General features: G+C 35.1%; 1 protein-coding gene across 1 annotated transcript; it reads right to left on the minus strand.

Moving 5' to 3' along the window:
* Positions 1 to 17: 17 nt before the first annotated feature.
* On the minus strand, positions 18 to 12,337 carry LOC129314877 (protein SEMI-ROLLED LEAF 2). The gene is made up of 19 exons (XM_054958364.1): positions 11,895 to 12,337; positions 11,024 to 11,098; positions 10,481 to 10,596; positions 9,208 to 9,322; positions 8,951 to 9,079; positions 8,022 to 8,069; positions 7,546 to 7,667; positions 7,254 to 7,450; positions 6,851 to 7,143; positions 6,540 to 6,689; positions 5,884 to 6,396; positions 5,645 to 5,791; positions 4,428 to 4,503; positions 2,472 to 2,599; positions 2,059 to 2,259; positions 1,847 to 1,984; positions 1,633 to 1,761; positions 1,067 to 1,285; positions 18 to 574 (listed from the first exon to the last, which is right to left on the minus strand). The coding sequence occupies exons 1-19, from the start codon at positions 12,027 to 12,029 to the stop codon at positions 425 to 427; spliced, it is 3,081 nt and encodes a 1,026-aa protein (XP_054814339.1). The 5' UTR covers positions 12,030 to 12,337; the 3' UTR covers positions 18 to 424.
* Between the last annotated feature and the right edge of the window lie 274 nt (positions 12,338 to 12,611).

Here is a 12,611-nt window from a genome sequence, read left to right on the forward strand (position 1 = left end):
AATTATGAATGTCAAAATCTTCTAATTATAATTTCATTCTAGAAGAATTATCTTTACAAAATTCTCACTTTCAAGTGGCAAGAGAGACAAGAGGGAAAAGGAAGGGGGGGAAAGACATATACACCCATCAATGTGGGGGGTAGGCTATGCACATATAAACAGCTCTGGATAATGAGCAAGGAAGTTAATAAAAGATAAACCTCCTTGCCGGAAGCAAATGATTGAAGAAGAATTATGATTCAGTACAATCTGATTGATCAAGGTCGCCAACACACCAACCAATCGCCAACTCTTAACTGTAATGCCTGGTGTCAATTTGAGCTCGAGAAAAAGAAATTAGTCAACCATTCAGATGAGCTAATGAGAATTATTCTCCAGTATATAAGCACAACTATCAGACTATGACCAGCTTTATCATCAGAAATCAACAACCAGCAGCCTTCAAGAAGTTATCATATGGGCTTGATGCTGGTAGTTGAAAGGCTTGGTACTGGTATGCTGTTGCACAAAGCATTGGAGTTGGTGTCGTGCCAGACATAGTGGCAAAGCTTGGATCCAGGAACGGATTTCCTGTCTGCAGTTCAGATGGCGTGAAAATAAGATAACCTTGTCGCCTTATTTTGATAAAATTGGATAAATAGGTGAGTGTTGAGTTATCATGTGATCATATCTATATGCAGTAGGTAATTGGAATCTCCACTTTTTTGGCCTAAAATCTTTTGGTTATCAATTAATCATATTGTGGTACTTTCCTACATATTATGTTAAAGAAATCAAGTGAAGGGCATTAGGCTGGACACTGTCATTTGTTAGAACACTATGAAATTGTATAAGTGAAACATATTTCCAACAATGAAATTGTTCTTTGTCTTAACATTCACTTCTATTTTTGTTCACATAAGGACAGAAAATACCGCATGTGATTATGTGGGAATTAAATAACCTAAAGGAAGATTGGATGGCATGCATTAACCTGTATATAGCAAAACTAAATTTGGGCCAATGCAAATAACATGAAGTAAATATGCTTTATTTTCAATTTCAAAACTAAAGAAAGCAAGAGTACCATAGGAAGACTTTGTTGCACCTCCTCCGCCCGCTTGTTGTAATCTTCAGCAGAAATCGTCAATGGATTTCCTTGCACTGGCAGAGGAAACATGAAAGTGGACATCATCTGCTGCTTTCCCATGAGAAGGGCCTCGCAATGTAGAGCCATTTCTTTATAAGGCTTGTCAAAGGGAAGTGAAACTGACACCCTTCCAACTTGATTTGTTGTTTCCATAACCTGCATATATTATCATTTTTCACAGCATACATCACTTTGGTTTTAGAACAAAAGTGAATCAGTAAACCTACAAATTATTTATTTGGATTATATAATATTAGGAGGAAATGAGTGGGAGGGAGTTCAATATACACCCTTCTATTCACTAAAAGCTATAAGCTTTTGGCTTGTAAGATTTTTCTTGTACTTGAAGTAGAGAAATTACCCTTGGGGCATCGTTTTCATTGCAGGAAATATTGTACTTGTCTGTATCTTATACAAAATTCATCTTCATCAAAACTATACAAGATATTGGTACAAATAGAAGCATGCCTAGTGTTTGTATTTATCGGAACACAAAAACTTACTGAACCCAAAATGTCATCAACGCTAAGCAGGCTGGGACTTTCAGAAGGCTGCTGCATAACAGCGCCAGCTTTGCTTTCCAATTCACGGGCTGAGGCGTCATCATCAAGTGTAAATAATGGTATATCAACCTGTGGGTTGCCATTGTTTAATGTGAAGGTTAATATTAGATGAAAATAATCTTTAAAATAAAGAGAGAAAATCCATGCACGTTACCACATCGGATGATTTTTCATCTTTCAATCCAGAATGGTAGATACTTCCTGGTGATGCCATGGATGACTGAGATCCCATTGGACATGTATTATCAGGTGAAAAACTACGAATCATCTGTTCTCTTAGATCAGATGGCTCCTGTTGCACAAAGAACTAAAAAGTTAGCACCATATACCAACATATTAGTGCGTGACATAGCAACAAGTCGTTACATCTGCTGATTTTTCCACATTCTGAACTATCATGGTTGCAACTGATTCTTTAGACTGGCTCTCTGTCAATTTTATTGCTGAAAGTGACTCTAAAGCATCTACATTATCCTCCTTCGATCCATATGGTTTACTAGGATGCCTTATTGTATCCATAACAACTTGCAATTTGCTGTCGTCAAAAATTTGCAGAAATGGATCAACCTGAAACAAGCATGAAAATACCAAGAAGGGATAAATTAATAATTTAACTCCATGGAAGACCCATAGAAATGTTTGCGAGTGTATTCAATTGTGTAAATAAGATGCACAATCACTACATCACAACCAAAAAGTTATGAGCAACGTCTGGGAAAAAAAAATTCTAATAACATAAATTATCAAAAAAAGTTGAATCAAAGATGTGATTCACATACTGTTTCATTTGAAAGTGCCATTTTAACAATAGGAATGAGAGAGAGCACATTGTAGGCCTTGGCTATGAAAACAATCATGGATGTCGCCAATGTGAAGATAGATCTGCGGTGTGACGGCGGCAGCTGAACTGAAAAAATAAGAACTTGTTGCTTGAAGTTGTAAGCTTAACAGTTTCACAATGCTATACAACATTAAGCAAATTGGTACATAGCTTTGTTACAGAATTTCCAGTTCTACTAATTGAGAATGTGATGGAGACTAAGATAGTATGAGACGTCCAAGTCCTGCATTAAGTAGTAGAGGGCACTCACTGAATTATTTAAGTTGGCTGGTTCTCTTATCTCAATATCTAGATTTTGGAGGAAGATTTTTTATTCCACTTAAGTAACCATTATCAGGTATCAAAGCTAATGGCTTCCAAGAAGGGCTACCTATGGAAGGTTCTAACGGGTGGAGATTTTAATTGGCAAGGAAATCAGCACCTTGTGAGGAATATTCCTGATCCCACTTAAGTAACCATCATCAAAGCTAATGGAGTAATGGTTGACAGTTCCAAAAAGGACTACTTATTGAGGGTTCTGATAGGTAGAGATTTTAATAGGGGCAAGGAAGTAGGTCAAGTGTCACCTTGTGTGGAAGATTTCTCATCCCAGTTAAGAATCCATCAATTGGTATCAAAACTAATGGTTGACAATTCTAAAAAAGACTACCAATAGAGGGTTCTAATAGATGGAGATTTTAATAGGCAAGGAAGTCAAATCAAGTGTCACCTTGTGAGATGATGAAGATGTAGCAGTATGGGATACCAAGTCTCACATTGAGTAGTATAGGATGCTCAATGAAGTATTTAAGTAGGTTGGTTCTCCTACCTCAATAGCTAGTTTTTAGGATAGGATTCTCCATCCTACTTAGGTACTAATTAATTGGTATCAAAGCCTGATTGTTAATGGTTTGGGAGAGGGCCACCTATGGAATGTTCTAACAAGCAGGAAGCCGAATTAAGTGCCATAGAGTGTAGCCACAGGGACATTGGCTTTTCATAGGGGCTAATTGATAAAGACTTGGTAGTATGAGATACCAAGTCCCACATTGAGTAGTATGACATGTTTAATGGGGTATTTAAATAGGTTGGTTTTTCCACCTCAACAACTAGCTTTTGGGATAAGGTTTCTCATCCTACTTTGGTACCCATCATGAACACAGCAGAATATAGCCACCAAGACATTGACTCTTCATGGTGGGCCATATAGAATGGGTCTGTCTTTAGGTTAATCCATCATGGGAAATCAAAATTGTTATTGTACCATAGCAATTTACATCAATAACAGTATTAGATTTTTCAACATTAACTGACCATTAGGTTCCAAATTATGACCAAGAAACAATTCACTGAGTTTTGACTCCTCAATGTTCATTATTTTCTGTTGAATCATTTTAAATCAAAGGAATGACATTGCATGAGTTCTGACAAAATGTTCAAGGCTTTTGAATTCCAATCCTCTTATGACCTTGAACAAAGTCCGAAAAAGAAAGAAAGTAACATTAGATAACCATCATTAAGGAGAAAAACAAGTTTTTCTTGCAATAAAGTGAACAATAGGAGATAGTTTTTGGCAGAGATTAGCTTCCATTCTTAGCCTATGTAACTTTACCTTCATAATAACTTAAAAAAGCATACATTTCGATTTTTCTGATAAAGTTCCTTTGTATTAAAGATTTAGTTTGAAATATAACATTAAAACATGTGAGAAACACACTGAGAGTTCCTGGTACTAGTTCAGCTAGGAAAATCCAGGGCATTGTCAAGCAGAACGTCACTTCAAATGCATTACTTGGTGACCCAAAAAAAAAAAAAGAAATCATGGAATTTGGCTTCATATGGCATCCAACAATATCATAAACTACTCTTACTGATCATCGTATTTGATAAACTATATAGGACTTAAAGGTTCTACCCTTTTCTGCAAGAGAAATGCTCCTCAAGGTGAAAGCCAGCTGGAAACTTTGAATCAGAGCCTCATTAGAGGAGTTCTGCACTTGAACAAATTCGCAAAAGATCAGGCTGAACAAAAGTTAACAACAACTCAATAAAATAAGAACTTACGATTGAAAAAAGATCCAACGCCTGAGAAAAATTATATCATGACCAAAGACTTAATAACCACTCGTAATAACAATCAGCTGCTAGAAATCATGGATTGCAATAGCAATTACAGTTAGACAACCTTTTGGGTCACAATATTTTGTTTGAGCAAGCAAGTGGGGGTGATCCGTCTAGGTTTTTATGGTTTCAAGTTTGAATAAGATTTTATTACACTTCAAATTAGATTTTTCTTATACCAAGCTGTTTGAGTAGCCTTCAAGTTGAGAACAAATTCTTAGAATGGTAAGTGTGACAGCTAAGTTAAACTGGGTCCTATAAGGATTAGTGGGTTCAGACTTGTACGGTTATACCATTTCCATTTATACTTAGCCTAAGTTATAGCCATAAATATACACACGAGGTTCTTGGCTAAGTTAAGTTCCCTATAGTATTATTCTTTGTTTTTCTACAAAAAAAGATATAATGAAAATATTAAAAAAATATTGAGATCCTCAATCATTTAACCAAGGAAAATGAAAATATAAATTAGAATAAATAGAAGAGAAAACATATTGTTATATTATCAAACGACCTCTATTGCTTTAGATGGTATTGTTATTTTAACACAATTTGCACAAAGATGCAATCTCTATCTTAGTGATGAACTGTCATGCTGAAAATGAATGCCACTGTAACAACACGGGAAAATGCACTAACTAGTGGCAGCAGATAAAATAAAGAGTAAAATGAACTACTACTTTCATGCTTATGAGTGAATGCCAGCACAATAATGCTGGTAGGAAAAATCAACAAACAGATTCTGTTCAATAATCATTTTAGGATCTTATATTATTAAGAATAATTATAATTCATTAATCAAACTCTAAAAACTGTAGTTCAGAAGCATTAGAAGTACAATAAGGTGAACTTATGAATTACAATATTACTATTTACAATGATGATGATTACTTTTAGAATTAATAGTATATTTTATCAACGTAATTCTGATTAAGAATTTCCTATAACAGGAAATTTTGATGAAAATTTGATCCCAGTGTATTTATATTAATGAAAAACTTATTTGAATACCTTGGTCCGAGAAACTAGCAAGACAAGGCTGTAAGTATGGGCAATTGCTTGAAAATTTTCAGGCACATTCAGAGGAGAGAGGGACTGTGCCCAGATAGAGGACAGCAAAAGGGTAATCTGGTGACTACTCAGCCTTAGGGGTAATGCCTGCCACATTGTAGTAAAAAGAACATTGTCGATATCAGGTGATATTTATTGATATTATTTATAACTATTACAGTAGGATGAAAAATTATCACCATTGGATTATCAGAAATGTTTGTTGCAGTTTCTTCACCAGAAGCAGTTAGTTGGGGCTTCTTGACACTAGCAACTCTACTGTAAGTTGACTTCAATCTGTTCATCATGGAAGGACTACTGATCTTGTCCTTATCTATAGATTCACTACTAGGCCTTCTTTTACTTTGAGTCCGACTATAAGTTGATTTCAACCTGTTCATAATGGAGTTATCATCCGTCTTTGCAGCCTCATCAACTGTGGTTCTGTTATGGCTATCTTCTGGAAAAACTGGTTTCTTCCTATCCATTTTCTGAAATAGTGCAGCAGAAGAAGAAAACACAGATACATTTCTGGATAGTGTCCTTGGAACATTAGCTGCCTTTGCTGAGAAGGGGACTAGAGAAGAAGGTTGAGGACAAACTGATGATGGCACAAGAACGACAGAAAATATGCGGTGTGCCCCAACCCTGGTTTCATGGTCTGGGTGGACCATTGCTAGGAGTAACTGATGAAATAATGCCTCAGGAAATGCCTGGAGAGGTCCGAGAGTCGAGTTTGAAAATAAATAGAAAAGAGAAATCAAGAGTTGAAGAAAAGTGAGAAAGAAGCAAGGATAAATTATTCAATTATATCCAAAAATTAGGAGAAAGCTTAAAGAGATTAAGGGATTCTTGCCTTGTTCTGGTATGACAGATTTGGTATTGAAGCTGCTATTTGAGCAGTTCTGTAAACTGCAGAAATCAATGTTCTGGCCATAACTGTAATGTTAGACATGTTTTCCAACAACACAGCCATCATATCAAGAACAGGACCTGCATCTCCAATCTGCATAACAATACATCCCATGACCACAAAAAAAAAAAAAAAAAAGATTATAGGAAATATACATCCAAAGCTCAACTACATATATAAACAGACACACGTATGCCTCTTTGGTTTCTCATGCAATTAATTAAAGTTTTGGAAAGTGTAAAACATAATGTGACCTTGAGTGATAACTGCGCCAGGCATTCATCAACTGCTTGTCGGTATTTCTGGTTCCATTGGATAACTTCAGCCCCAAGGTTTGAATCGTCAAGAGAGCAATGTATGCTCTTCCTTAGGTGTCTCATCATATCACTCAATGCACCAATTATAGCCACAGATTGCTGAACCTTTGTCTGTTTAGCAAGCTGGGTGATAACATCAACAATGTCGAGTTGCATATTAGGGTCTTTTAAGACATTCTTGTGATCAAGGTGCTTGACTAAAATTGACAATAGAAAGTGCGTATTCTGCCCTGCAAATTACATTGAATTTAACTATAAACCGTACCCCAAAAAAAAAAAATCAACAGGCAAAACTAGTCTAGAATCTATCAAGACTTAGAGCACTGAAGAAAATAAATACCTAAGTTTTCAATTATTAACTGCATTTCCCGCAACACTGGAAGAGCAAGCCCATGTTGCGGAGACCAGAGATTAGCACTATCAAAATAGCGGAACAAGGATTCCAAAACACGCCGTACAGTTGTAGCCTCTTTGGCTAACTTTGCCATATTATGTAGGCAAGCCCTTGACCAAAACCCTGGGCTCACAACATCTTCCCTGCAGATAATAAAATGAAGAAAATGTTATAAACAGCTCAAAGGGATTAATCTGTAAATCAGAAGATAAACCACCAACATGAGAATGATAATTACACAGGCACATTAACTTGTCCTTTCTCATTCACCACCATTCTCCAAGAAGTAATCCTCATTAATTGCATAGTTTTAGAATCTTTCTCAACATCTCCATAATTTTCCAACACCACTGAAACAACCTGTGTTAAAAAGAAGAATGAAGATGTAAAAGAGATTCTGTATGCGGAAGGATAAAACATTAATGGTCACTTGAAAATAGGTTTTTTACTCCAAAACCCACCACCGCAGGAACTGAACATTCATGCTGAACATTCAAGGAGTGTGATATTTGAAAAATCAAAAATATATAATTCACCTAATCAGAAATGAACAAAGAATTCTTCTTGCATTACTTATGAAAGATTTAGTTCCAATTTGAAAAAAAGTACCTTAGATGTATTTGAGGAGTACTTAAACAATGTACAAATGTCCATCTAGCAAATTCTAAACAAATAAGCATGATTAACTTAAAATAAGTGACATATAATGCTTACATTGTCAAATTCAGCTGAAATATGTGAAAATTCGCCCATGAACCAAACCTGTGCCAAGAAATAATTACTGATCAACCAGTTTACTCAGATAAGCCCTCAATGTGAGAGTTAAACTTGGCTTATAAAAAGACAGATTAACACCTTAATTTTATTCATTTACCAATTCATAATTTCATGAGTAGGCAAGTGTCTTTTATTAAAGATATAATCGTGAGGAAGCATTCTGGAACAACATGAATAAACCATGATCAAAACACTTAAAGACTTCTAAAGATAGCCTGGCTGAAATTATCTGAGTCCTTCAAATGGATTCTTTTTCATGCTTCAGTGAGAATTTCTATGAAGTCATACACTGGTTATGAACCTGCATAATTCCCTATTCATTTAATTAACTCATTTACTTTCATATTTGCTTCTTATGCTTCCCCTTTTCATTTATTATCAGGCCATCTTTAGTTTTTTTCAAGTTAAAGATGTTTTCCGTATAAAAATTAGAAGCATCATTTATGAAGCTTTTTAACAAGCTAGCCGTATTGGGCTTCCTCTAGTGTCTAAAATCTCAAAGAGATCCAACATTAATGTCTTTAAAAGAACAAGTTCCTAAAGACTTCTTTCTATATAAATAATGACATTCAACGTACTTGGTTTTATTTCAAGCTTAAGGTGTATCTAATCTGATCCTAACCACCATTGTACGTAATATGCTACCCCAAATGATTCAACGAAATTGAAAGCAACAAAACAATTTAATAAAAGTGCCAGCCAATACCATGTGCAAAGACTAATCATTTTACTTCAATATTGTTCACGCAGTTCCATGTAGCATCTTAATAACTTCATGTTGTAAAGCATGTCAAAAGATTTCTTAACATGGAAAGAGCATAACATAAAACAGTTAACATATATGACAGTGGAACCATTTGACTTACCATTGATGAGAGAGCCTGTATGCCAGAAGCACGCAGATGTTGCACTTTTTCTTCATCACCCGTTTCTTGAGCTAGAAGGCAAATTTTGGAAATTAATCCATCTAGATTGAACATGTAGGTACCATCTCTCTGCAAAATAAAAGATGCCAGAAAATCAGCACTTGCACAGAAAATAACTTACAGTATCATATCATAAACATCAAAAAATAAACAAAAATCAATATCCAAAATAAAAATCCAACAGATATAAACCCCACCTGATTGTTCACAAAGTCAAAGAGAGTTTGGCACCCTAAAGTTTGCACTTCATTATGCCGTGTTTGATCAAGAAGAATTTGTATGATGCCAAGCAAGCTACTAGCAAACAATGGCCTGCCATAATATTATGCTCCCCATAAATTCATATATAGATTTAATATGCATGAAGTTCCTTAAGAAAATGAAAAAATCAGTTTCTTTTATTTCCTTCAACAACATATTTTCAGATGGATGCATTTTCAAGGAAAGCTTCAACCTCCAAAGCAATGAAAGCCTTCCATGCCCAAGCAAATTATTTCCTAGCTTCCCAGAGTAGTAGCTATGAAAGCTTTTATATACTTATCTTTATTATCATCTGAGGCTAAAAAATGTGACTTTTTGATGGAAAATTTGGAAAGATTTAAACATTTTTAGTAATTTTTTTTTTTCCTTTATTAGGCTTTCTTTTATAATAATTTGTTTCCTTTATTGTGATTTCTTTTACTTTAAGTTATTGTGTTTTGGGCTTCCTATAAATTGATCTAAGCTATTCTCATTTGTAAGACTTGACGATATTGTGTCATATTAACTAATTCTAGTGCCATGAATATCTGAAACTATGGAATAATTGAGTCACTTTGATCCCAGCATTGGGTGTTTTCCTCTCTTAAGAGAGTAGTTGAATAGTGTAAATAATTATGCAGCTTTCTCCGTCCAAGCAACTATGACTAGCAAGCAAAACCATAATTAACATCTACAGATATGTTGTCATATGGTATAAGATCTAGTGTGATTATCTTTGTGAATTTATATGATGCCTTCTGAAGAATATAAACTCCTGCACAACATTATCATAATACCTTATATATTATATTAGTTATAGACATTCCCAACAGACAAGGCTAAGCAATACAGCTCAATCAAAGAGTCCTTCATAAACCCTGACAAATCAGAACTTCTACATTAAAGCATCACCACAAGGGAGTTGCATTAAGGCTTTAACAATAGAATTCTGATCCAGATACTACTGACATTGCCATAAACACTGGAGGAAAGAATAAAGCAATTTCATGAACATTGACCATTCAATACATTAAATGGATTCCAAATATACAGCATACTCACAACAGACATGTTTAAAATTATAATGCAGACAGACAAACAGACAGAATATTAGGCTGTGATTTAAAGATGTTACCTCATTTATGCCAATTTGGAAACTTTTCCTTTTAGTGTACAAGGTAAGTAATTTCACTGTATTAGCAGAATGAAACAGTGTGAAAGGTAACTCACATTTGCTCCTTACAAGAAACCAACAACCTCCTGTAGATACAGATGATAACTTTTACATAATGGATGTTCTCGTTTCTCAATTCCTTATAACACCTTTGTTCAAGGTAGGTAGTTATCTGCAATAAATTAAGAAATCATATTTCTATTAGTATTTGCAACAATAACTACATGCGTTATTAGTGCTGGCACATAACCAACTATTGCAACTATGAGACGATATTTGATACCATAAGAGCTAATAATATACTCCATTGCCATTAAATTCCCATAATAATTAAGTGTTACAAGAAGACATTATGACCCAGATTTTAGAATACATATTTTTCAATCAATGTTAGGGGTCAATTTCACTTGAACCACCATCTTTGATTTCTACTGGCTTAATTTCTGCCTCAGTGAAGAAAAGAATAGGAAAATGAACGCTGATGTTGCTAAAATGTGAATGACAGAAGTCCTAACAAGGAACTTTCATGCATGAATAATTCCATAAGAGGTATCAGCTGTCACATATCATAACTTAAGTCCAATTAAAAATTCATGTACCTTTGGAACACGGAGAGGATTTCTGGAGGCATATTCACATAGCTTGCCAATCATACGATCATTTGGTTCTTCTTCCTACAGATATGAATTGATGGTTCTTGAAAATAAAACTTAGCAAGATAAAAATTTAAACAATCAGGTTTCTCTAAATGCGATCAAATGACAATACAAGCCAAATACAATGATTTGCTCTAAGATAACACAGTAAAAAGTAAATTATTTTAAGAAAATAAAACAAATAAACGAGCAAAAAATCATTAGAAAGAACCCAACATTACATTTTTGACCCAGGTGGCAAGAGAGAAGAATGAAAACTTCTTTTTGCCACAGTTCCAATGGGCTTCTATAAAGAACAGTCCTATCATTAATGAACATCTAAGACGACCCTTAAAAAATTAATAATAATAAGCTCCTTTAACTTTAAAATTCAGCCATTTGCTCCCTAACCTTTTACCCGTTGTTAAAACCAGGTATTCATTTTTCGTTACCAGAAATTTCACTTTACATGATTTTCCTTGCCACAAGCCATTTCTACATTATTCTGAAAGTAGACAAGTATAATTAAAACATTCAGAAAAACTTTGGGAAGAAATAAAATGCACACAGCCGTACAACAACAACAACACGACAGTATATCCCAAAAGTCTTAATGTCCTAGGATGACAAATTAACCAGACAACTTCCATTATTTCAGAAGTTAAGAGGGTTTGAAGGTATTGGCGCCAGAACCAAAAAAAAAGGAAGAAGAAAAAGGCGTACTGGCAGTTTTTTTCCAAAATAATTAAGAATAATGACATTAATTCCTCGCGCAAAGCATTTCTAGAAAGACGTTTGGTGCAGGCATTTCTAGAAAAGTGAAAGACGGTATGACCTGAGAGCGAGGGAATATATCAGCAAGCAACTTCTTATAACGCTTAATGGGGTGTCTTGATCTCTCGCGCAAAGCAGGGCAGAAGAAGCACAAGCTTCCGCACACAGGCCAAATATTCCGAGAGATCACACTCATGTTATCTAGCTAAAAGAACATACACTCCAAATTTCCAATCCGGCGACGCATTCAATAACCCGTAAGGGTTTTCCTTCTCCCAGATTCAACCACAGAAAGTAAGAAAATGAGGGAGAAGGAGTTGAAATCTGGGGAGAAGGAAACCCCAAATGAGTTAAAAGGGAAAACAAAATTGGATTGCCTCGGATACGTGATACGCCCGGAGAGAGCAAAAAAAATGCAAAGACGAATGAAGAAAGATCCGAGAGCACCGGATCTCCGAGGTTCTCCACCGGAGAAAATATGTGAAACGAGAGAAAACCTTTGCTTTTTTTTATTGTGGGCAATTCCTGATTCCGTGTTTTCAACCTTTCTCTCTCCCCCGGTGTTTCTGCGGAGGCTATTTATACTCTTCGATGATGAGTAGGAGCCTTTCAACAGTTCAGATTTTTGGGAGGAGGACTGAACGAGGACCTGTGGGTCCCAGCGTTCACACCTGTTTCTCGCATTTATACTTTTTAAAAATATTTTGATAATATTTAAATTTAAATTTAAAATTTAAAATATCCTCATAGCAGGTTCTAATTTTAAGAAAACTCAATA

The sequence above is a fragment of the Prosopis cineraria genome, unplaced genomic scaffold (genome assembly GCF_029017545.1).
Source record: "Prosopis cineraria cultivar Desert tree isolate PC_DT_omini unplaced genomic scaffold, ASM2901754v1 PC7, whole genome shotgun sequence".
NCBI classification, from domain to species: Eukaryota; Viridiplantae; Streptophyta; class Magnoliopsida; order Fabales; family Fabaceae; genus Prosopis; species Prosopis cineraria.

Coding starts and splice junctions, on each gene's coding strand:
- LOC129314877 (XM_054958364.1), bottom strand. CDS start 12,029: ATGAGTGTGATCTCTCGGAATATTTGGCCTGTGTGCGGAAGCTTGTGC. Junction 7,451..7,545: donor GGACAAGTTAATGTGCCTGT/GTAATTATCATT, acceptor TATTATCTGCAG/GGAAGATGTTGTGAGCCCAG. Junction 575..1,066: donor TGCAACAAAGTCTTCCTATG/GTACTCTTGCTT, acceptor TCTGAACTGCAG/ACAGGAAATCCGTTCCTGGA.